This window comes from Nesoenas mayeri (genome assembly GCF_963082525.1).
Source record: "Nesoenas mayeri genome assembly, chromosome: 5".
Classification (NCBI taxonomy): domain Eukaryota; kingdom Metazoa; phylum Chordata; class Aves; order Columbiformes; family Columbidae; genus Nesoenas; species Nesoenas mayeri.
The window spans coordinates 12,285,659-12,310,169 of record NC_137548.1 but is presented as its reverse complement, the minus strand read 5'-3'; the positions used below and the strand labels follow the sequence as shown (position 1 = coordinate 12,310,169).

Genomic DNA, 24,511 nt, shown 5'->3' with positions numbered 1-24,511 from the left:
CCTGTTTTCACCAAACAAGAAAAAATTCGGTGTCAATGAGCTTGTGTTACGTTAATTTCTGCTTACTGGTTCGCTTTGTTAGTGAACATTTGTAGTGCAGGTACTTCAGTTACAGAAAGCCAATCTTTGGTTTTAGTTGTTTATTGGGAAAAATCACTTATTGGCCATAAAGGTGTGCTTTGGTTTGTTATAATTTGCAAACTTGCAGATCAATGCCTTGGTTATATCAAATATAAATGACAAAGGGTGTTTCAGCCTTCAGAAACTTGCCAGTTTCTTCACTTTTGCTTTCTTAAGAAAACAGCTTGTAAGTTAGGATATATTGAAGTTGTTTACAAATTTAAGAATGTGTTCTGTATGAGATAAAGAGCATTAAGTGTTTAGTATGAATATTTAATAAATACACTAAAAAGTACTATATCTGAGCCTGTATGTACCTGACCCCTGACACACTGAAGTAGTCTGTGTTCTTTGCAACTGTCCACATCAACTGTATGCAAGAAGTTTGAATTCATTGTTGCATTATGGATAAGTTTTTGTGGTTAATTAACAAAGAATTCCACAATGTCCGTCATTTAGTTTGTCATGTACCAGCATTTATTTCTGGTGACGTTGATGGGTCATCATCTTTAGTTCTTGATTGTAGGTTATCTCTATGAACTTCTGACACCCAAATACATTATTTACTGGAAAAAGCACTAGAGGTTGAGTATGTGATGTGTATGTGCTACTCCTCTAGCTGTGCTCGTTCAGTTTTGAGAAAACACTTTTGAGAGTGTCTTGGTATGTTATGAGTTGCATGCTTATTGTTTGTGTGCTTGATGGCTGCAATAATACATTTTCACTTCAGCTCTCAGGGAGTTAGTATACCAAGACCATCATACAGATCAAGTCTCTAAAATTTGAAACAAAGAAAATGACTTAGATTTAATGCTGAGGGAAAGGAAGGATACATTTTTAAGGAAGTAATTGCATTTACTTCAGATTTAGATGCTTTATTTTTTTTTCTTCTCTTAAATGCCTATTAAGAAAACTTTACCACACAAATATTTGTAAGTTCTGTAAGCTGAATTTACTACCAAAACCATTAGGAGATCAAATAGCCAGCAGTGTGGCATTTCATAACATTTAGGTTGCCAGTTAATCAGTTAATGTGTTTCACTTCTATTTAAGACTATGAACACAGACACTGCTTCCCCCCCCGCCCCGTACAATCGCACTAATTATGTATTTCGAAGATGTTCCCTTGCCTGTTACGTACATTTCATTCATATGCTACAAAGGATTTTTAACAGTACAAACAGTTGAGCATACTTGTATTTGTACACATTATTTTGCAAGGATGTGCTGATTTTAGTGAACTGTAAATGTGCAGTGTTGAAGTAACTGTTGTACCAAGCAGTGAGATTTTTTTTTGAGGATGTGGTCTGAATCCCTGCAATCTATAAGGCAATGTTGCAATGATAATTCTTAAATGCAATACTAAGATGTGCTAGCTGAGATAACAGCTTTTATACACTGCCAAATACAATGGTGCCACAAATCTAACTTTAACCTGCAAGTAATATTCATTGAAAGATAATGCTCTTTGTCAGTCCTAGAATAACAAATTTGGGAGGGGGTTTTGGGGGGAGGGGGGGAGAAGTCAGTGCTCCATAATATTCTGAAGTGTTGTGAAATTTCCCTATGAACATGTGTTAGTCATGCCTATGTAAATTTGGGCATGATTAAAAAATATGCTGCCTCCTTTTTTGTATTGTTTCTGTCTGTGTTTTAAAGCTGGGTAGAAATACTTTTGTAGCTCTATAGGGGTTTCCTATGATGCCCATGTCATGGTTTCATTCATGGATTTGGGGTTGTTTTTTTGTTTCATTTTTAGGTAAAAGTGAATGTTTTATGTAATCTTAAAGATGATGACTGCAGTTTACCTTTTATTTTCAAATACAGTTCCTAATTTATTTACAGAATTATTGTTTACCTCTTAAGTTGGATTTTTAATCTTGAAAATGTGGATGTAATATAAAGTTATATATCAAGATAGGAAGAAATGAGCTCTGACAGATGTGAACATCTAGTTAGTGCTGAGAAGTATAGAACATGGTGTTTTCTGTGTTTTTTTTCTTAATGGAGAATAACTGCAGGTGATATGATTCAACTGATTCTGGTATTTTGTTGTTGAAGATCTTGCTGTGCGTGTTGATCAGCCATGGTTTTGACCTTCTGGTGGAAATGTCTGTTTCTGACTTAGTACTCTTAATGTTGAAATCATCGTATCAGTTGTATCTATTGAGAATTAAGAAAAAACAAAACAAACAAAAAAACCCCCCACACATGATGGGTCATAAAGGTACCATTTTTCTGAGCACATTTCATGTAGAGTGCGTGGTTTCTTTAGGCTTCAGAGCTGTGCCAAATTCTGAGTCTTGTCTGTTCAAGAGAAGAACGTCAGGGTGTTGTCTCAACTTGTCTGCCTGTGATACAGGACTCTGATAGGGAGGCAAGCATTATTAAAGCTTTCCTAATGTTTTTTAAGTAATAAATGGCTGTCTAGGAGATAGCTCTGTGTTCATCATCTGTACAGTATTAAAGTCTGATGAATCAAGATTGCAGAAGAGGTGATTCCAGTTTAAGATTCTGATACTTAAAAAAAAAAAAACACAATGGGACCAAATTTTCTTTGATAAAACTCCCATAATAATGAGGAAGGAGGTAAAACTTGAGAATTTCTCAAGAGGTCAGAAATGGCAGGTTGTGTGTTTCAACTATAGAGCACAGACAAGTAAGCAAAACTGATACCAAGCTAAATTAAAAGTCAAGTACAGTTCTCTGTGCCGTGGAGAAATACAACCATATATGTTGGTAATTCCCACAAACTCATATCATGGTAAGATCAAACTCAAGCAGGGCATGTTACCTGTTCATTTAAAACTAGCATCTATTTTTGCGATACAAAAGACTGACTGGATATATGCAACTAATTGAATTTATGGGAATCATAGCGATAATGGACTACTTTGGGCTTTTGAGGACCACTTTTCTTATGAGCTGAAACTGGAGATCTCAGTGTTTAATGTCACTTTGATCTCAGAAACTTACTCCTGCCAGTTGTAAATTAGGTGGAGAACAAAGGTGCAGTAGTTCAGCCTTTCCAGTTTAGTCACTCTTGTTGTGTGCATGTATGGCAAGTAAGGAATTCTGTCCAACTGTTTAGCTAAAAGTATTTTATGCAAAGTAAGATAGTAGATTAAATGAGATAATACTACTATAAAAGATAATTTGTTGTAAGACGTAATGCATTTAAAAGGCAAAACACTGAGGCAAAACAAATTAATTTTTATGGAAAACATTCATTGATACAGTTTTGTGAAACAGATTATGCTCTTCTCACTTATACATGAAATACATTGGACTAACTCAGTATGCTAAGTGTCATCCTTCTCGTCCTGTCTGTGTTCATTCTTTAATAATATTTTTGGCAGCCCAATATTGTATTGGATTTATTGAAACAAAAAGTCCATAAAGGAAAACACTGCAGAAGCTCACTCTTTCATCAGTCTGGTTAGGTGTCAGTGAGTGCGTGTGTTGTATCCTGTGAAAAAACTGTGGAGACTTTCTTTGCTATGTTAATTTAGTAAGTTTGGTTTTGAACTTTGAGCTTTAAAACATTATCATAGTGTTGCATAAACAGACTTTCCTGTATTTAATTTTCTTTTAAATGTTTAGAAGAATTATTAAAATATGTGTGTGGTAAGCATATACATTTCTTAAAGCAAAATCTGGCAATTGTTCATAAAGGAAAATATGACCTATCACATGAGTAAATATTTTCCTATTTAATGTTTATTGAATCAGAGAGTGGTTTGGGTTGGAAGGGACCTTAAGGATCATCCAGTTCCACCCCCTACCGCAGACAGGGACAGCTTCCACTAGACCAGGTTGCTCAAAGTCCCATCCAGCCTGGCCTTGAACACTTCCAGGGATGCGGCAGCCACAGCTTCTCTGGGCAGCCTGTTGCAGTGCCTCACCACCCTCATGCGGAAGAAATCATTAAATATTAAAATACTTAGCAATTATCCAGTCTGAATTACTTTGCAACATTTTAAAGATTAAGAAACACAGTTATTGAGTGAATAACTATCAAAAATGTTATAGAGAAAAATACTTTGCTTGAGTGTGTGAATTTTTTTCTTTAGCTAGCTTTACATGAAATCATAGGCTTGGATTAATGAGCCATTTTTCATTTTAACTGCCCTATCAAACACCTACTCATTAGTCAGCAGCTGAAAGTGTTAGAAGAATGCTCTACATCTGTCACTGGCAGCATTTCCTACCAAACTTGTTTCCACTGAAGCTTGGATAGAATCCATAAAAATAGGATTTAAAATGTGGTATTGTCTTATTTTCAAGATTCTAACCTGTCTCTGAGTTGAGAGTTTAGATCTCTTAAAATGTCTTTTATTACACCCTTATTTAGAAAAAGAACATATTGTTCCATTGCACAGGTCTTCATTAAAATAAGACGTAAACAGTTTTGCTGCCACACTAAACTTCTCCCTTTATAAGACCTCTACTAATTATTAACCATTACAATATTTATACATGTAGTAAGTCAGTGATTGCACACAATGACATTTTTACTCTTACTCTTCTTGAAAATTACATGTGTGACTTAAAATCATAGAATCTATTCAGTTGGGAGAGACTCTCAGGATCATAGAGTCTAACTATAACCTAACTCTAGCACTAAACCAGGTCCCTGAGAACCTCGTCTAAGTGCCTTTTAAACACCTCCAGGGATGGTGACTCCACCACTTCCCTGGGCAGCCTGTTCCAGTGCCTGACAGCCCTTTCCAGGAAGAATATTTCCTAATACCCAATCTGAACCTCCCCTGGTGCAACTCAAGGCCATTTTCTCTTGTCCTATCACTTATTGCTTGGGAGAAGAGACCAACACCCTCCATGCTCCAGCCTCCTTTCAGGTAGTTGCAGACAGCCATAAGGTCTCCCCTCAGCCTCCTGTTCTCCAGGCTGAACAGCCCCAGTTCCCTCAGCTGCTCCTCATCAGACTTGTGCTCCAGTCGCCTCTGCACTCTCTTTTGTCATAAGGCCACAGACAAGAGCGAGTCTGGTGGCACGCATGTTGGCTTGTGTACTGGGCTTGGTTAAAATAACATGCCGATATGTGAAATGACCTTCTGCAATCTGCCTTGGGAAATACGTTTTTGTACCAGATCCTGTTCTTAAAATCTATTTCTTTTAAGGCAAATAATGATCTGTGTATGTGTGCGTTGTCCAGCTTTCTGGACTCAACAAATATCTACTGATTTTTTTCCCTCTACCCTTCAGTTACAAACCTTTTAAAGTTTACAATATTGGCTGAAGGAAAACTTGGCACTGTGGAGTCTGTGTGCGCTACAGTGACCATGCAAATACTAGGAAATCCATATAGAGACAAATCCAGTCACAGGCAGATGTTTGCCAATTCTTCTTTTAATTAATTTTTCCTGTACTAGAAGGAGTAAATATTACCCATTTTTCAATACAGAAGGTAGAATACTATCTTTTGCCTTCAGTCTTAGGAATTCCTTAAGGAAGCCAAATGATAGTCCATACCTGTTTCATTTATTCAGCTAAGGATTTTTTTCTTACCTGTTTGTTTCTTTTGATAGCTAGGTATTACCATGGTGTTTACTGCCTCTGTTTCCTTGGAGAATTTCCTCTTGGCTGTCCTTTGGAATTGAGTCAGAACCTTGTAGGAGAAGCCCGGCATCCTTTTTTTTTTTTTTTTGCTGTGGTTTCTCCTCCAGAATGTGTAGTAGCCAGTGCTGTTTCTCCTCTAAAACAAACTTACTGTCCTTGAGTAACTAACTCATTGTTCAGGGTTGTGAAGAGTTTCTTACCTTCTATAGCCTGACATGATTTTTGTGAGAATGGAAGTTCTGCTTAGGTTATTCACTTAGGAGAGGAAAAAAAAGTAAATTACGTTGGTTTTATCAGTAAAAGGGAGTCGTGTTTACTGCCATCCCTTTTTTGGGTGGCTGTCTGGTGAACCAGATAACAGAATCAACAAGGCTCAAACTAACCCTTTTCCTTCTCATTTTAACTCTGCTCGGTTTCCTAATCTGGTTCAACCACGCAGCTGCACAAGCCCTTGTACAGCAATTTCAGATGGTCGTGCACGTGTGCCTCAGAGGAGGTGGGATTGCAGCCATAGCTCATATAGACTTAGCTCAGCTTAGGCTGCCATGGAACGCAGCCGAAGTTAACAGAAAACCAACCTGACAATAAATTAAGTGACTTTTTGTTGGATTAGTGGACTGAACCAACTCGGCTATGGGTCTGATGAGCACTGAAGCAGATGTGGGGAAAATAAAGCAGAGAGAAATGCAGGAAGGAAACGGAAGCAGTCTGAGCTAGGCTGCCTCAGCTCGCTCAGGAATAGCTACTTCAGCAATTGTGGAATTACTCTTTTAGTTACCTTAGAGTTCAGACTAAATAGCCCCTTGCTCCCCCAATCCAAAAATGAAAACTTCGCATAGAGTCTGAGAGAGAAACAACTTTATCCAAGGTGTCTTCATGTAAACAGTTTGTTCAGTTTTAATTATTTTATATGCTGTTGGTTCTGTCATTGTTGGTTATAATAGTAGCTGGACATAAAGGCAACTTTTGGGCAGGTGAATTTGTTGTTGAGGCTGGGGTGCAGTTGGTTGTGTTTTTAAATAACAACCCAAATGGAGTGTTTGCTTTGAAAGAACTACTACATAGCCTCCCAGTATAAAGAGAAGTCATCAGTTATAGTGCTGCATCCTAAATGTAACACATTTAATTATATCATGAGAACTTTATAGGATTTTCCTTCATTCCTGTCATCAGGAAGTTAGAAGTGATGAGCAGGGTTCAGAGGAAGCCTTAATAGCTACAGTTTGGTATACTGTCAATATGGGTTTTTTCATTCATTTAATTCTAAAAATGGGTAGCTGAAGTTAATATGGCTTTTGATTCTCTTCAAATAGAAGTGTCTTCATAAATTTGTTCAAGTAACCTCTTCTTCCTCCCATTGATATTCATTAGCTCCATTCCACTTGCACTAATATTCTTTCCCTTCTCATTAGTAAATCAATTCCTAACTCAATTTTCTTTGCAATTTATTTCCCAAATGAAGTTACTCAAAATAATTCAACTTACGTACATATTTTCCTTTAGTAATAAATCAAATATTTTAAGGCTGAAACAGAGGGAGGGTATTACAAACCTAGAGCAGAATGTACCTCTCAACCTGGACAACTGGTGAGAAGATACCTGATTTGATTAATGAGGAAAAGGTCTTACAAAGATGGAAGTTCTTCAACTCCCCTAGCATCCTGTCAGAAGCACACCAGAAATATACTGAATTATGGCTGTTTGAACTGGTTTCATGGTAGTGTATGAAGTACTGGCCTGAGATGTAACACAGCCCTGCAAAGAGGAAGAAATGAGAGCAGGATATGTGTATCTTGCAAGAGAAAACTTGAATGTGACTGAGTGTTCTGCCAGTACTACTGCTCGTGCTGCGAATGTCACATTTACTCTCTTAAGTGAAGAATGTAGGGGGGTTAACTCTTAAACCATTATCTAAAATTCGCTAACGAACCTCCAACTATTCACACCATACTTATTTATAAAATAGGAAATGACACTGTAACTAAAAGAATATTCCCTTTTTGCCCTGTTGTGTTCCAGTACAGTAGTTGTGTGCCATTGGACCAGCGGTCTTCAAATCCATTTTAATCTTTGCAGGGAGTTTCAATGAGACAGAAGCAGCAGTTGATCATTAAAGACAGAAGAAGAGAGGAGAAGAGGTAGAGCAGCCGCCTCTTAATTATATGTGGTTCCAGATAAACTGGAATTTAAACCTAATTTTTGCTACCTCATACTGTGGTTTATTTACTGTAGAACAGTCTAATTGTACTTTAGGTGGGGGGCAAAGAAACAGAATTTGCACCTGAAAATACTGCACAAAATTATCCAAGTTGTTCTTCAGTTTTTTTCCTCCTTCATCAAGATCTTGTAGAAAACTTTGTTTGAGGTCAGTCTTGTTTATGTTTGTAAATCGAGCTTTGTTAAAGGCATATCTCTGGTAGCTTTTTGTTTTATAAGACTAATTCCACATCTAAGGTAAACCCAAGGGATATACTGATACAAAACATGACATGTTTGATGATTAGCTACCCTGGTTTTGCCTAGACTGCAGGACAAATTATTTGAATCTCTGTAGTCTTATGGAGAAGTTTTTAAAAGGCATCAGAAGTTTGTGTAGTCCATTTTGATCTCAAAAGTAGGATCAACTACATTTCTATCCCTTGTTATGTTTGGCCTACTTAAAAAGAAACAAATTACACTAAACAGAGCAGCTTTATTTATTTTTTAATGGAGTAGTATTTTCTACATTGATCATCTCTGGCTTTCTCGTCAGGTTTATATCCTCCTTCAACTGTGACGTGCAGGAGGTGCTACTTCAAATTGGGTCTTGTCAGCAATCAGTAAATTCATGTGTCTTATGGATAATATTCCTCTTTTTTATATCCCAGTTAGTCTTTTCCCTTCATTAAATTCAATAATATTTAGTACAGCTCTAACTCACCTTTCACAACGAACTATTGTAGTGTGATATAATTTTTTAACCAGGTATGCATATGTCCTATAATTTGTTTTTGTTCCAAATTTTCATGAGCAAATGAACTAATTGAAAGGTCTTTTCCTTTTTTTTCTCTCCATGCACTCCTTTCTTGAGCAGCTGTAATTTACAGCAGTGTCATAGATGAGGTAATCTCAATATTTAAAGGTGGCACACTGGTACAAACAGGATTTGGGAAGAAGGAGAGATGTGGAGATGGTACATCACCTCCAGAGGTGCAGTACCTTAGAGACGACACGGTCCTTCACATAGCTCATTGTGAAAGTAAATGTGCAGATCTCGTATGATGAAGAAAAGGTTGCTTACCACTAACAATTCTCAGTGTAAATCACTTTCTAATATGACTCTTGCAAGCTGAAGTTGGAGATGCTTCTCTTAGTGCTGTGTTTTTCCGTGGTCAAGTGGAACTGCAGTTTGCTAATTCTTGTCAGCCTTACTGAAGATGAAGCTTTTGGCTTATTCAGGATGTGGTCTTTCTAGCAGGTGTGTACTGAATATTATCTGCGGTGGAAATATTAATAACAGAGCCGCAGTAAGATCTTCCTGGTTTTTAAAGGAAAAAGGCAGAGGAGCCGTCACCCCTTGGGCTGCGCTCTGCCAGGCGCGGCTGCTGCTGGGGGCGGGAGGCGCGGGGCCGGTCCGGGCCGCTCCCGGGGCCGGCGCAGCAGCGCTGGGCGCGGTGACAGCCCCGCACCGGCCTCCGCTCATTTGCGGCCTCCTCGGTGTCATTTTAAGTTGCTGCCGTTAGCCAATGGGGCTCCTCCCGCCCGCTGACATCACTAACTAGCCAGTTCCCTCCAGCTGCAGAGCGCTTCAGTTTCTGTCTTTTTTTAAACTAAAATGGAGGCTGGTTTCTTGCCTTAAGGAATACACCGCCTTGCCTGCCGGAGCCTCGATGTTGACATGTAACAGAGCTGGCAGCAGGATGGTGGTTGACGCAGCCAATTCCAATGGGCCATTCCAGCCCGTGGCCCTTTTGCATATTCGAGGTGAGTTATTGTGCGTGTGCGAGTGAATCGCGACCCTCTGCCGAGCTAATAAATGGCTATTGTGGTGCTGGCTGAGGGGAGCAGGAAGGCCCTTTGTAGCCCCATCCCTGGCGGGTTGTGTTCCAGCTGCAGGAAAAACGAGGGAGATCAAAACCCGTTTGCTGTTAAATGCGTTGGGGGAACCTTTGAGAATTTGTAGAGGCATTGCATACATAGTTAAAAGCAGGTTTTACTGCTTTCTGCTGTAGCTCTCCCATCCCCCTTTCAAGCTGTGGTGATGTCAAAGGATGTGAAGTCACTACCCCAGAAAGGTACAGAGTGGGGGGAGGGAAGAGCCAAGTTATGCCTATACAATTTCTATAGAATAAGGGCAAACATTGGCTGTGCTTCAAAGCCTTTTTTGTGTGAATCGTTCAGATAGAGCTCCTTTAAAATCCTCTGCAGCTTGTAAAAGAATTGGGAGTGTTGTTGGGGAAGAAGAGGGGGGGAAGAGACGTGACATTTATTATGAAAATATCCTTTATGTATTCAGAAAGCATTTCCTAGAAGAGATGCGGTTTGGATTTAACAAGCAAGCTCTTATGTGCCTATCGTTTTGGGCAGTTTTGAATGTTAAATTTCTTCACATAATGTATTGGCTTGGGTTTATAAAATTAATGCATTGCTAATCTACGTTTTATGTAATTCAATGGGAAAATACGTGTTGGTATGACACTTCTGCATAATACTTACTGTGTGTGACTGTGGAGCTTTTCCTGTATGTTTGCAGTTTGTAAATTTTGCATTGCTATGGGGTTTTTTGGTGTATTTTTATGCTGGCTGTTAACCAACCAAGGTGGCTTTTTTTAATGTCTTCCTTAAGGTGGTTTTGGTTTAAACTTTTTATGAAAGCAGAACGTGCATTAGCTGGGATCAGCACATCTTGAACAATGGCATTTATATGCAAGAAACACAGCTGATACCCTTCTCAATTACCTTTGCTTCTCAGCTTTCACTGGTGTAGGCTCAGTGCTAGTACTGAAAAGAATATTTTTTTGTTAGTATTCCGTACACTGAAAAAATTTTGCTTTGAAAGTTTAAAAAACCCCAAGTGTTCAGAAGCCTGTTCCTTTTAAGCAGTAATGCTGGTTTTCATGTCTTAAGAAATCATGATTTCTCTTTCCCTTTTAAAAGAGCTGTCTCCTTCTCTGTCTCAAGTGTGACTGGATATATTCTAGAAGACTCTGATTTCAGTCTGTGGGTGGGGGGGAATGTGATAAAATCCCTAGAGTTAGAATAGGGACTGTGCTTGTTGTCAAGGGAATATAAATGCCACTGCTTGACCAGTAGACAGGCCTTTGCTTTTCACTCTGCACAAATCACCTTAAATCTCTGGTAAATGATGCCTTCTGGAAGGGGAGAAGCACCATCTTTTAAAGGTGCGAGTCAGGAAAATGACTTGATGTTGGAATCAGAATGATGAAATGTTATTGTGATGAACCACAATAATTATTTTTTCTCAATACAATGACAAGGTTCTTCTAAAATTTATCATCCCTGTGTTTGTTCCAATTAAATACATAATTGTGGAAACAGCAGATTTTAAAAACTGTTCTGAAATTTACATTCCGAAGACCGAAATTTTTGGTGCACTGGAGAAGAGAGGTTAAGGGGTTTTGTGGTTTGTTTGGTATTTGTTTTTTGGTGGTGTGTGGTTTTGTTTGGTTGGGTTTTAATGGTTGATAAGAGTGGACTTTCTTGGAAGCAATTAAGGAATAACTCAGGTTGTTTTGCATCTCTCAAGTGGTAGGGAATTAGATAGGTCTCTCATATTAGAGACAAGAGAAGTTTCTTGATGCTGGGAGAGGAGAAGCGGATCCTCTTTATATACATACATAGCGAAGTTGCTGTGTTTTCTGGTGTGTACCTCATCTCACTAGCTGCTCTGTTGTTGCCAGTACTGATCTGTCTCCAAAATGAAGCTTGTCAGAACAGTGCATACAAAATTAATTGCCATAAACACGCTGGTAACTCTGAAGCCTAATGAAAAATGTTTACTGTTTGTCCCAATCCATGCTACTTTTGGTTATCCTTTTAGATCGTCTGTTGCAGCATAGGATTAAATTTTGAAGTGGAAGTAACTCCTCTGCATCTGTAAGAGTTAAAACTTCAGTGTCAAATGGGAGTGAGGGGAGCATAATCCCCTCAGTTGTTTCTAGTAGTTCTAGTTTGTTGTAACAGAGAAGATACTGCTTTATCACTAATTTAATATAATCTTTAAAATTATGAGATTATAGTGCATTTTATTTTACCCTTATATTGTAGCTACCATATTTGGCCTCAAATCTTATTTTTTAAAACGTTTGTGAAGCCTTGTGGACTACGCTGTCAGGACTTCTTTGAAAATAAAAACTGCAATCTTGCTTTTGAAGTGAATTCTAAAGCTCTTTCTGTACCTAGACCGTGTGGAATATGTAATGTTTGCAGGATAAAAAGGAAATCTTCTGATCTGGCATGGAATTGGAGCTTGCTCCACTTCCTTCTGCCCCTCCTGAATGGCAGACAGCTTTATTGTCTGGGCTGCTTACAGCTTTGCCAAAACAACACAGTTGGAAAAATAAATGCAGGTGGTTTTTAAAAATACTGTTACAAGTCTTGTGAACAGGAAGTTGTTGCTGTCACTGGTATCTGCACCATCACCAATGAGGAGGAGCAGGAGGTATTTGTAGGATAGGAGGTGTCGGGGCTCCAAACAACCCATAGTCTGCAGTTCATTTGACTGCTCAAGGTCGTCTTGGATATGGTGCAGCCGTGGAATCGTGAGTCAGACTGCTGTGGAGAGAGCTGGGAGAAGGTTTGTGGGGGTTCCCCTTGCACTGGGGAGTTGTCTGTAAGCTCAAACCCTTGGCTTTGGTTGTCGCTTCAGCTTGGTTGCAGCTACTGGTTATCTAGCCACGTACTTCACTGATGTAGATCCTGACGTGTTGACTACCTGACTTGGTGTGCCTCTTCACCTTGGGCTTGTTCAGCAGCCACTGGCCTGTTGGCTGACCCTGATCACTATCAGTACACCTGCTCTCCTTTCTTCATTCAGGCACAGTGAGACTGCCCTTTGTCACAACCATAGGCTGTTGGCAGTTGCTGAAGACCAATGTGTAGAAATCAGTTCTGCAAAAGATTACTTTGAACCTGTTTCTGGAAAATACCGAAGCACCAAAAGGGCTTTAACCACACTTGGAAAATGAATGGCATGGAGCCATAACTGTATGTTAGTTGCTTGTGCTGAAATTGGTGGCTCAGTGAGATAATTAGTGAGCCCTTGATTATTCCATCTGCAACAGGCTTTCCAGGAGATCTGTGTTCTGCTACTGCTGCAGATCTGCTTGATCTACTGCTTGATCTTTCCGGAGTACAAAGATGGTGTGTAATGATCAGCTGAGCTGCTTGTCACTCGTTATCATGGTGAACTGAAAACTTACCTTGTACTGAAGCAATCCAAAGCTTGCAATAAAAGTAGAGCTTCAATTTGAACAGCCACTATGGCCATGGAGTAACTACTGTGGTTTGTGATTCTGTAGCTGACTGTGAAGCAAATGATGGAGCCAAAGCAACTGGTCAAGGGTCATCTGCATGGAGATCTCCTTTAGGATCTTTGTGCATAGACAAGTCACTAGCTATGAACATGTTGTTAGGACAGCACAGAGAATTATTAGGTATTCCATATTTAAGGGTTTTTTGGGTTTTTTTTGTCTGCCTTTTTTTTTTTTCCAACAAGGAGGGAAGCAGAGCTGGATGGTGTTTCCATGTTTTCAATATGTGCCTTTGTCCTTATGGAGCCCTTCTGGCAGCTAAATCCCTGGGGTGATGGAAGTGCACTTCAGGCTGTGACAGGAGGATCCACATAAATGAGATGAGGCTTGGGGGAAGGAATTGGGACCTTTTGATTTCTATCTCAGCACTTCAAGCAAAGAAAGCGGCTGTAAAAGCAGCGTGGATTAGGACAAACAGTAAACATTTGTCAGTAGGCTTCAGAGTTACCAGTTAGTATTTTATGTTGTGAGCTGTTTTGCTGAAAACTGTAGCTGGAGTGCAGAGTGCAGTTGCAGGTAGAAAATAATCATAATTTGTTCTGTAGGCACATTATAAATGTTTATTCATTGAGGGGGCACACATTTTTCATTAGGAATACAGTTCAATGCTGTTAACAAAAAAATTTAATACTGTTATCAGGAATGTAGAAGTAGCTCAAATGCCAGTGTTTTTATGAGCTAAAGACAGATATTTGAACAAAATATACGTAAAACTGTGCTCTGATGTACAATGGCAGGATTAGCAGAATATAGAAGTTACTCTAGTGACTTAGTTGCTGACTGACTGGGGTTGGTAATGTCTGATCATGCTTTTAAAAAGTTATTTTCAAGATGTTTTGCAAGACATACTGAAAGTTGTGTGGGAAGGAGGGTGAGAACACCCTGATGCTGTCAGCTCAGACTGACTGGTGCTTCCTGTAGGCCGTAACCTCTTTCAAACCTGTGTCCATCCTTCTCTTCCTTCAAGAGCAGCAATTTTTTTTTTACAGATTCAAATTTGTCATTATTTAAGTTACTGAAGATTTTATGAAAGATGCTTTGATTTTTTTCAAAGATGATGTGATGTTAACTTTGTCCATTCTTTCTATGTGCTCCTCATATGTATTAATCTGGAGTGAGTTATCATGAAAGGTAGTTGATATTCCGTCTTCCTTCTTCTTTGCAGGAATTGTTTCTGAGCTTAAAAAAAAAAAAAATCCATTTTGTAAATAAATGGGAAGCAGAGGCTAGAGCTCACGTTTCTCAGTTTGGTCTGTATTACTCCTGTATGCGGAACAGTAGCTGTTGTTGTCATGATGTACAAAGGGAGGCTAAAAGAGCTGGGTTGGTTTGGTCTGAGGAAGGGAAGGCTGAAGAGAGATGTTGTCTTCAACTGATGGGAGGATGCAGAGGACAGAGCCAGGCCCTTCTCAGAGGGCTGCAGTGAGTGAGTGAAAAATAACTGATACATGTTCCAACGCAGCAGATTGTAATTGCATACAAGGAGAAAAAAGTTTCAGTGTGAAAGTGGATAAACACTGGAGCGAGATTACAAAATGGGCTGTCAAACACCTGTGCTTGGAGATACTTAAAACTTGACTGGACCACGCCATGAGCAGCCATGTTTATCCAGCTCACCCTGCTTTGGTGGGGGGGTTAGACTAGCAAAAACAAGACGGTCCCTTCTGTTGAAAATTATTTTATGATTCTGTCATTCTTTGTTGCACATGGGACCAATAGGTGACTGGCCTTAATGTCACTTAATAAAATTACAATATCAAGTTTGATGCACTTTTTGAATTCAAAGGGCAGTATTCTTATTGTACATTATGGTGTTGTGCTTTTTTTTTTTTTTCCTTTTCCACTTTGTTACTAAGGCAGACTTTTTAATATGTTTGCTGCCAGCCTGCCTGTTAGTAGTGCTTTTACCTCTATGTTAACTCTCAATTTTTGGTGTTGCAGTCTTTTGAAATCTTACCATGTTTTTTTTGCGAACCATTGAAGATGGGTGACTGGAACCACATGCAGTATTAAAAACATAATAAATAGGAACTCTAAAAGGATGTTTCGTTCATTTCTTAGTATTCCGTTAGCAGTTCGGCCGTAGTTAAATTGTGGCAGATGTGTTTTTTACAGAACACACAACTCTAAAAGTATCTTCTGAATAAGCTAGAACTCATTAATGTGCATTCAGCTATTTCATCCATATTTCTTTACATTTGTCACCTTTGGAAATATCTATTTGTTTGAATTCATTTGCTCAATATGATGAGATTTTTCTGTAGGTCTTTTTAAACAAGCTTTAAACTGACAATGAATACTGTATTAACAAACCGTGTGACCTCGCTATTCATCTTCTGAGGTGTTTATGAAAATGTTGAACAGTGTCATTTCTACCACAGATCCTTACAACATGTTTCTGGTAATCTTCCTGCATTATAAAAACAAAAACATTATGTTAAAAGTCTAAAAATCCAGGATTGATTATAATTTACCAGAATTCTGATACTTTCCAAGAACTTGATAAATTTCAAGCATGGTATCCTTTACATGTGCTCAATTTGCCTTTTTTGGGGGTTTTATTATGGTCTGAAACTGGTCTATCCTGACTATGAAAGCATACTTAAAAATCTCAAAGTCACCTTTCATACAGCTGTTTTTTGCTGTTAGTGTATACTGCAGTGGAAAATGAATCTGGTTATTCCCTCTGTATTTTCTGTATGATGATAATCTTCACTTTCACACGCATCTTGTGGGTGTTCTTAAGGATGATGAACTTAACTCGCCTGAGCATGTATGTTTATTTAAATATTAATTTCCTTTAATCCTTTAACACATTTAAATTTAGTGAATGTTTAAGGTACAGTGACTCTTTGTTGTGAGAAGTAAGTAAAATCTTCCTGGGAAGGTACGTACAGTAGACACCTTAATCATTTTCTTCAGAGATGCTTCCATCACAGTGATGAATTGTTATAATTCTCTTTCAGTGCTTTAAATTTAAAAATTACAGCTACTTGTAGAATTTCACTTTAGTTTTTACTTTTATGGAAATATTCCTGTGCAAAAGACCTTCAAAACTTTTTTTTGCACCCCTGCCAATCTTCTGAATGGGATTTCCTGTGTCCAGCACACATCTTTTTTCTTGCTTGTGGGTCATAGTTGCTGGTTTGGGATGAAATGGATAAACCTCAGCTCAGATTTAAAGGAGATGAAAATGCTTGTTCTTCCCTGCTTTCCCATATGAGCCAATTATAGTTTAATAATTGAAGAGGTGGGAATCAGCTGTGTGTTTGGGCTGATCCTGTGCCTTCCTACCAAGCCACCCAGAGTCCATGGATACTCAACCTGACTCCTGGAGCTCGCAGTCATCCACCTTGCTCATAGCAAGTTCTCAGCCAGTGCTGCTCTTTAAAATTGCTTAGCCAGTTGTACACAGAATCCTTTGAAACCCATCCACTGATCCTTTCTAGAGGTGTTGCCTCAAAAAGAAGAAACAAGATCATCTTCCTCAAGAACAAGCAGCAGTTCTACTCTTAATGAAGCTAGGCCTCTCGTATCTATAGGATTGTGTAATGTTTACTTAGAGTTTAATCAATTAGTATTAGATACTCACCTGACTTGTTTAAAGACTGATATTGATACAAATGACTGTGTTATTGTATTGTCTCTTGTACGATTTTGGTAGATTTGTGTGTTTTGAAGGGCATCCAGACATAGCCACAGTACACAGCCAGGCGTAGACTGATAATGGCTTTTTAATGGTATAGGCTGAAGCAACTTGGGGGGAATGTTTTTAATACTTGACCATGAGCAGATTTAAAGAAGATTGCTTAGTTACTACTCCTGCCACATTTAACGCGGTGACATGCTGATTAACTCTTCACTTACTGTGCATAACTTTGTATCTGAGGGTGTGTTTTACCTTGTTACTGCTTTTACTCTGTGTGCTCTGTCATTCCTCTTTTCGGGTTATTTTTACCTTTGTGTGGATCGTTTGCCTGTATGAAGAGTGTATGTGTAAGTTCTGCTTCTGGAAGCAATGAGGATGTTAAGTGATCACACTGCACTTAGAAATCTCTACGGGTATGACTGTAAAATGGGTCTGGATGGGACTTTTTGTTGAGCTGAAAATTCCGTGAGATTACAGGAAGGTAGACAACTGGAATTTTTTAGTTTTACTCACTCATGGTGTGATTTGCATACCCTTTCAAGGAACCTAAATTATATTGCCATAGATGTGTATTTTACTCAATTATTATTTATACATCAAAACATTCTATTTTGTGATTGTTGCTATGAAGTACATTTTAAGATTAAAATTCAGTGTTATCTGGTTTTGAGGAAAATTTTTATTCCCCTTTCTGTTCAAAGTTTTTAATAATTGATTTCAGCTTCAGCTAATTCTTTCCATGTGCTATCAAATATTGTTAGCTGTTGAAGCCACATTGTAAAGCATGCAGATTTGAGTACCGGCAATATTTATTAGATACAGGACTATTTACATCACATACAGACAGGATGCTCCTCTGGTGGTGACTTTTATATTCTGATCTTCATGCCCAAGATAAACACCCCATACCAGTAAAAGCACGGTCCTGACAGCACAACAGAGCCTGTGCTCGGCTTCTGCCCACATCCTCGCGTCTCCAGCAATGAAACTGAGTTACATGGTGCTCTGAGTGCCTGATGTTTTGAAGCCACATCTGTACCTTTTAGTCCATTCCACTTCCCTTAATGCATGTACAGATAATGCAACACTGTTTCTGCTATAATTTGCCAATTAAGTTTTCTTTTTCAAATGCAGTTAAAATTGGGGATGGGATCTGACTCTGGGTTGTTATCAGTAACAGAAGGGACAGTTCTATGTCAGTTTTCTTAATTGTTCACGTAACTGATAATGATCTGAATGTTTTGAAGTAAATATTTTCTTTTTAAATTACACAAGGAAGAATGATACATGAAAAGTAAAATATGTAAAAACAAAGTAAAAAAAAATTCATTTGGGACTTTTCTGGTGGCTTGTAGCAGTCTACTAATTTGAAATACTTTTAAAGCAGTTTCATGGAAGGTTTTTAATTTGTGTTTTTGGATTAAAGGTACAAACTGTGCATCTTCACACAGCCTCTAGAACCAAATTCTTATATTGCTTTTGCATTTAATGTTTTCCTGAAACATTGCTATTGTGCTAGATCATTTCTTCTACCTGTATCACGTCACGAGAGGTGCCTAAATTTCACAGGCATATGGGACTAAGGAAGTGTTGCTTATGCCAAAAATGAGGAAGGCTGTGCACTAAATTGGAAAGTAGCATTTTTCAGGGAAAACAAAACAAACAATCCCCAAACAACACCCCTCTCACTCAAACAAAATCTCACAGGGGGTGGGACTTACTGTCTATTTAAATTTAGTAAGAAATTGCAAGAAACCCACAAAAAACATCGTGGTAGTATTTGGTGATACTTTTGCATCTCTTGTAATGACTGCTGGAAGTTTGGATGCTATGTGGCAATTTGGGATGATTTTAGTTGTGCACCAGCCATTCAGGACTTCAGTATGCATCTCAGCTAAGAGTTCCCCGCACTGTTAAAGCTCTTCTTGTGAACAGACTTTTCAATAGACTTGCCCTATTCCCCATTCTATTTCGAATTTTGAAAAGAACAGGGAATTTACAGAGCTGATTTAGTGTCGTCATCAAAGAAAGATAATGGGAGTGTTTGTTAATTTAAAAATAAATGTTAGCTTCACACAAGCTGGAAAGTGCATACAGTTATGCTTGTAACTTACCCAGAGTTCTTGCAGTGGGGCTGTGCATTTGGTTTAGGTCACATTAAGGTGTGAAACACTTAAGTCTGACCATAGGAGACAATGTGGAGTGCTTCTCTTTGTGCTTTCTAATGTGTATTGTTACCTCTTTCTAAGCCTATGCATGACCCAGCATTCTTCAATGAATTCTTGTGATACCAGTGCATAATTATTCTAAATGTTATAATTAAATTTTATTATTTTGTCACTCAGAAGCATCCAGCAGAAAGCAAGTGGTGACCTGCAGGCTTTAGTGTATGTACAGAGAGTGAGGAGAGGCAGCAGCAGGGGGTTACACTCTGGGGAAGTAACCAAGTTAATTCACGTTTTGGCATTTGGTTGTTGTTTGAATTATATTTATCATAGGTGTGTGACAGGTAACGTCGATTGGCAAGTTAGTAACTTGTGAGTGGTATCTGACTGGAATGAGGTTGGTGTGTGGTGTTTGGGTGTATTTCAGAAACAGCACTTCTGCTCGCGGCAGATGGTTGGGCTTGATTAGCTGATCCTTATTTCAGCCAAGTGTCCAAAGTGGCAGAGTTTAGACAGTGGTTCATGGGTTTCTTCAATTTACGTTATATAAATCTCCTTCTGAATTACACCAAGCACTTGAATTATTTTCTGTAATGTAACTGAACTGCTTCATTTTTTTTTCAGATAGATTATCATACGGATTTAAAAACAATTTTAAAGTTTTCAAATGCAGTTGTTGCATAAGTTTGGGTTTGTGCCATGAGAATGAATTCAAGTACACTGTAACGGTTTGGAAACTGAGGATTTTTCTCTTTGGTTTCTAGTAAGAGCTTGGTGTTTAAAAATGGGTTTTGCTGTCATATTAACTGTGTGTGTGCCAAAAAGCTTTACTGAGAGTTCTTGATCTGTTTCATTTCTCTAGTCTCTTGTTAAGACTTTTTTTCTTACACTGTCTATTTGATTATCTTCTCTGTCAATTTTCTCCGTAATTTTCAGGTGTTTTTTTTATTTCATTAGCTCAAGCCCGTTTCAGCTTGTTTCACTTGTCATTTCCTGTATGAGCATTCCTGTGTTCCTCTTTATGGTACATTGCTTTTAAAGTATTTATACAGTTATCACTTCTAGTCTTCACTTTCTATTTTTAAACCTTTTATATAATAAGCTATACACCCTTACTTATCTTAAATGTTATTACAAATGTATTCTTAAGGGGCTTTATAAAATTTCTTCTAAGAAAATAGTTGACTTCTGATAAAACTCTTTGTAAAGCAGCAGCTTATGTGCAGGGTGATACCAGTCCACTCTTGAAAAAAAATAGATAATTAGGTGCACAGATTATTCACTGTTGATCTACTTTTATCATCATTAGACTTACGATGTGTATGTGGAAAAGATGTTACTGGAAGTAATTTTAGTGCCTTGGGTTGTTTAGTATGTGAAAATTAAGCCAAATATTATAAAAGGAGAGAAGGCTTTTTTCTGCTTCCTTACCAGTCAGTCCTTAAAAGCTCCCATTTTAAATCTTTAATAGTTAAATGTCATTATTTGGTTTCTCTGTTCTCAAAACTGCAGTGTAATGTAGTTAGGAGATGGGTGCCACCAGCAATAGCCTTTAGCCCTGGACTCCCCAAGGGCTGCAGCTTTCACAGGGAATTGATGCTGTGAAGCACCTGGTTTGAGCTTCACTCCAGGACTGACAAAATGTGCTTCTCGCTCCTTTCATACTTGCTTAAGCTGTGGGGGTTTGGGGTGGTTGCTTTCCAGCCCCCCGCTCCCCCTCCTTCCCCTCCTACCCCTCCCCCATTTGATAATGGCTCATTTTGATTCTAACAGCTCTTATTTTTTTTTTTACAATAAATTGAAGAATATGTTGCTTTAAAAGTATCATAATCCAATGAAAAGCTGCTCATTTGAATGAAAATTTAGCTGAAAGATTTCTTTATGCAGAACCCCAAAATTTTAAATATTGTGGACCTTTCTACCTAAAGAATTCCATTATCTTGCTCCTGCCTCCATCCTCCTCGCTTCTGTATTAAGACTAGTTTCATATACAAATTGGCATAGGTGGAATAGTTTTTTAATCCTAAATGGAGTTATGACTGGATCCAGACTGCAGATATACATAGAAGCATGTTACTTTATTGAAAACATATAGCTTGAATGTCCACTACTAACCTGGTCTCATTTGCTGGAAATAAAGCTTCTTTAAATAAAACCACTGGAGTATCTGAATGTCCAAAAATTTGAACTACTTCAGAAGGAAATGCAACTTGTTTTTGAATTTTTGGTAGAAAATACGTCTTGTGTATGATTTAAGCGTTGTTTAAACCTTATATTGTCTACACATAAGGAAGTAGTTCTCATACTTTGGGTGCCGGACTTTCAGCAGCAGTTGGGAGCAGTGCAGTTTCTCCAAGTGCAGGGAAGTGAAAACTGGCTTTTATTTCCAGTTATGAATTTTGGTTATCTGAAGAACAGCCAAAAGGTATTTCTGGCAGCAGCTCAGTTCCTTGAAAGCAAAGGAGTGAACACAGCCAGTAATTGCAGCTGGGTCTCTCTCTCCAGAATGCCTGGACTTCTGCTGAGCTCTCGTGGTGCTGATAGAGCAGCTGATGGAGACAAAGGTCATATGTGGGGATTTTCAGTCGCTGTACAAGTTCTGCTTGAGATGGGGAACTTCCCTTGTGCATCCACCTACTGTTCTCAGCTCTCCTTCTAACTGGCATTGAACAAAACAACTTTACTATGATAATAGCTGGTTGGAATAGTAGATGTTTTCTTGTAATCCTTATGGAAGCTCCAGGTACCTGTGAAATGTTTTGTTGCTGATCAGGAGTTGTTTGAGAATTGTGAGCTTTGTTGTTGTAGATCCGATGGATAGTCCATCTAATCTTCACTGCTCTGTTTCTGATGACAAATGTGTTAAATGTTTAAAAAAAAAAGTTGTTGAACTACTCTATGGGAATGTTTACAAGTTTCATACATGGTAATTAGTGAAGGACCTTAAGCTTACAGCTTAATTCTTTTGGAATAAGCCTGCATTCATTTATGACACATTACATCTCTTATGTGTGCATCCCTTTATCTTTAGTAGGGAAATAAAGAGCGAAAGTTTGCTCCTCTTCTATGCCACTTAACATGTTTATATATCGTGCTTTCTTGAGTGTAACACAAGCACTTTTTTTTCTGTGAGTGTTCCTTTGGCTTTGGTCACTGTGGTAATTTTTCTTCTTTTAAGGATTTCTCTTGGCAAAGAAACACTTCTACAGAATCAGTAATGTTCCAAATAAAACTATATAAACAGTAGTACGTTTAATGTATTTTCTCGTCCAATGCATGCACATAACAATATTTGCCCGCCTTGAGTTATCTGCAGCCAAACTCCCACTCCCAGGATAGCTAGTTATAGCATAAAACGTATTGCATGTTGTCTATAATTATAGTACTTGTACTCCTTGAGTTTATTTTTAAGTATTGGTATAAGTAATGTCTTTAATTAAGCTTTTCCATGCATTAATTGAAAGATTCCTTCCCTGTGCCACCCCCTTATTTCCAATATCATGTATTAGGATAGAATACTGCTAACTGGGAGAGTATCATCTCTAAGTAGTGTTAATTTTCATTATTATTTCAACACAATCACTGAAAAGTGTAGTGAGTTTGTGTCGTGCTTTAACCCCAACCAGCAACTAAGCACCATGCAGCCATTTACTCACTTCCCCTGGTGGGATGGGGGAGAGAATCAGAAGAGTAGAAGTGGAAAGAACTTGCGGGTTGAGATAAAGACAGTTTAACTGGTAAAGCAAAAGCAAAGCACAACACGGAATTAATTCACCGCTTCCCATCAGCAGGTGAGCATTCAGCCATCTCTAGGGCAGCAGGCTTCCATCACGGGTAACCATTACTTGGAAAGACAGATGCCATCACTACAAATGTCTCCCCTTGTCCTTTTCTTCCCCCAAAATACGTACTGAGCATGATACCATATGGCGTGGAAATCCCCTTGGTCAGCTGGGGTCAGCTGTCCTGGCTGTGTCCCCTCCCAGCTGCTTGTGCACCCCCAGCCTACTCACTGGTGGGGTGATGGGAGAAGCAGAAAAGGCTTTGACTTTCTGTATGAAACATCCCTGTACTGTCGACACTAGTTCCAGCACAAATCCAAAACATAGCCACTTACTAACTACTATAAAGAAAATTAACTATCCCAGCCAAAATCAGCAGTTTGTCAAATAATAGATGCAATAACAATTAAGTTCTGTAACCCAGGAAAGTATTCCTTGCTTTGGATTAGGATAGTAATTTAACAGTTTCAAAATAAGGTAAATATTTTAAATGGAATTTTACCAAGTATTAGACAAGATTTTGTAATTTTCTAGTTTTCTGTGACTGTCTTGCATTATTCTCGAAGTACCTTGATGCCTAGTTCTGGACAAAGTGCTAATTCTGATAAATCCATGTTTTGACAGATTATGTCCATTTTTTTTTCCTGTGCTTTGTAGTCCCTCTGACTTTGTCTGGCAATTGCAATTTCTTGTACTCAAAATATTGAACTCTATTCTTTGAAAAAATTTTGCCACGATACTGTCAACTGAGGTGTCTGAGAAAGCATTGCAAGGTATTGCAGCTACAAAGTATATAATCTTAAAGCTTTGCTAAAGCTTTAATGCTGCTTGTTTTTCCAATGGGCATCTAATTTGAGATACACTAATACTTGGGTTTTGACCAGCAGAAGGGACCTCGTTATCAATATACTTGATGATATGTTCTGGGTAGTGCCCTAGTTGACAGTTCAATATTGTTTTTCCATGCCATTATAAGCTCTAGCCCTCTGGTAGGTTTAGAGACGTTTCATGAGATGTATCATCTACTTGCAAGCAGGAGTGACCTTACATGCTTGAAGTTTTGCTCTATACTCTTGTCTTAAGGAGTCAGTTACTTTTAGCATGTGATTTTTAGTTAGACTTTGTGACCTTGTTTTTGCACGTGCTCCTCATCTATATGATGATCTGTGTGTTCTTTGACTTAAAGCTCTGCGTGTGTTCGTGTATGAAAATATCTAGCTACGCATGTAAAATGAGAGGAACTTTTAAAACTGGTGTGTGTGTACATAGTCTGATTGGTGGCTATGGATATTTAATAGTTTTAAAGAAAAGATACCTGTTTTAATGACATGAGGACCTGTCAGCCGAGTAAAACTGGTACCTGCACTGAGCCTTTGTATATGAGAAGGAGCTTGCTCATACATCTGAGGTGATTTTTATCTTTTCTGTGTATTTTCTGCAAATCATCAACCATATCTCTTGTTTTCTGCTTTCAAAATTATGTAACGCAGTGAGTTTTACTGACCACAGATTGTGTTTTGTCGTAGAAGTCGTATCAACTGTTCTTCCTGTCGGGACAATACCTGAAAACTTTAAACTTCTTGCTTTATTTCAGTTCCAGTTTGGACTAGAAAACAGCTGTTTTGTGTGACATCTCTGGTTCACGTATTTACCTTGCCTTGCCTTTTGTCTTCCATTCAGCAA

General features: G+C 38.4%; 1 protein-coding gene across 2 annotated transcripts in view; it reads left to right on the top strand.

Moving 5' to 3' along the window:
* The window catches only part of PPP2R5C (protein phosphatase 2 regulatory subunit B'gamma), an 83,660-nt gene that overhangs the window by 20,942 nt on the left and 38,207 nt on the right, over positions 1-24,511 (top strand). Inside the window, exon 2 of one of the 2 annotated variants that reach the window (XM_080345784.1) lies at positions 9,540-9,663. The exons of the other annotated variant lie outside the window; for it this stretch is intronic. Coding sequence (XP_080201910.1) covers positions 9,570-9,663 — 94 coding nt within the window. The 5' untranslated portion in view covers positions 9,540-9,569. The remainder of the gene's footprint in view (positions 1-9,539; positions 9,664-24,511) is intronic. 2 annotated transcript variants of the gene reach the window in all.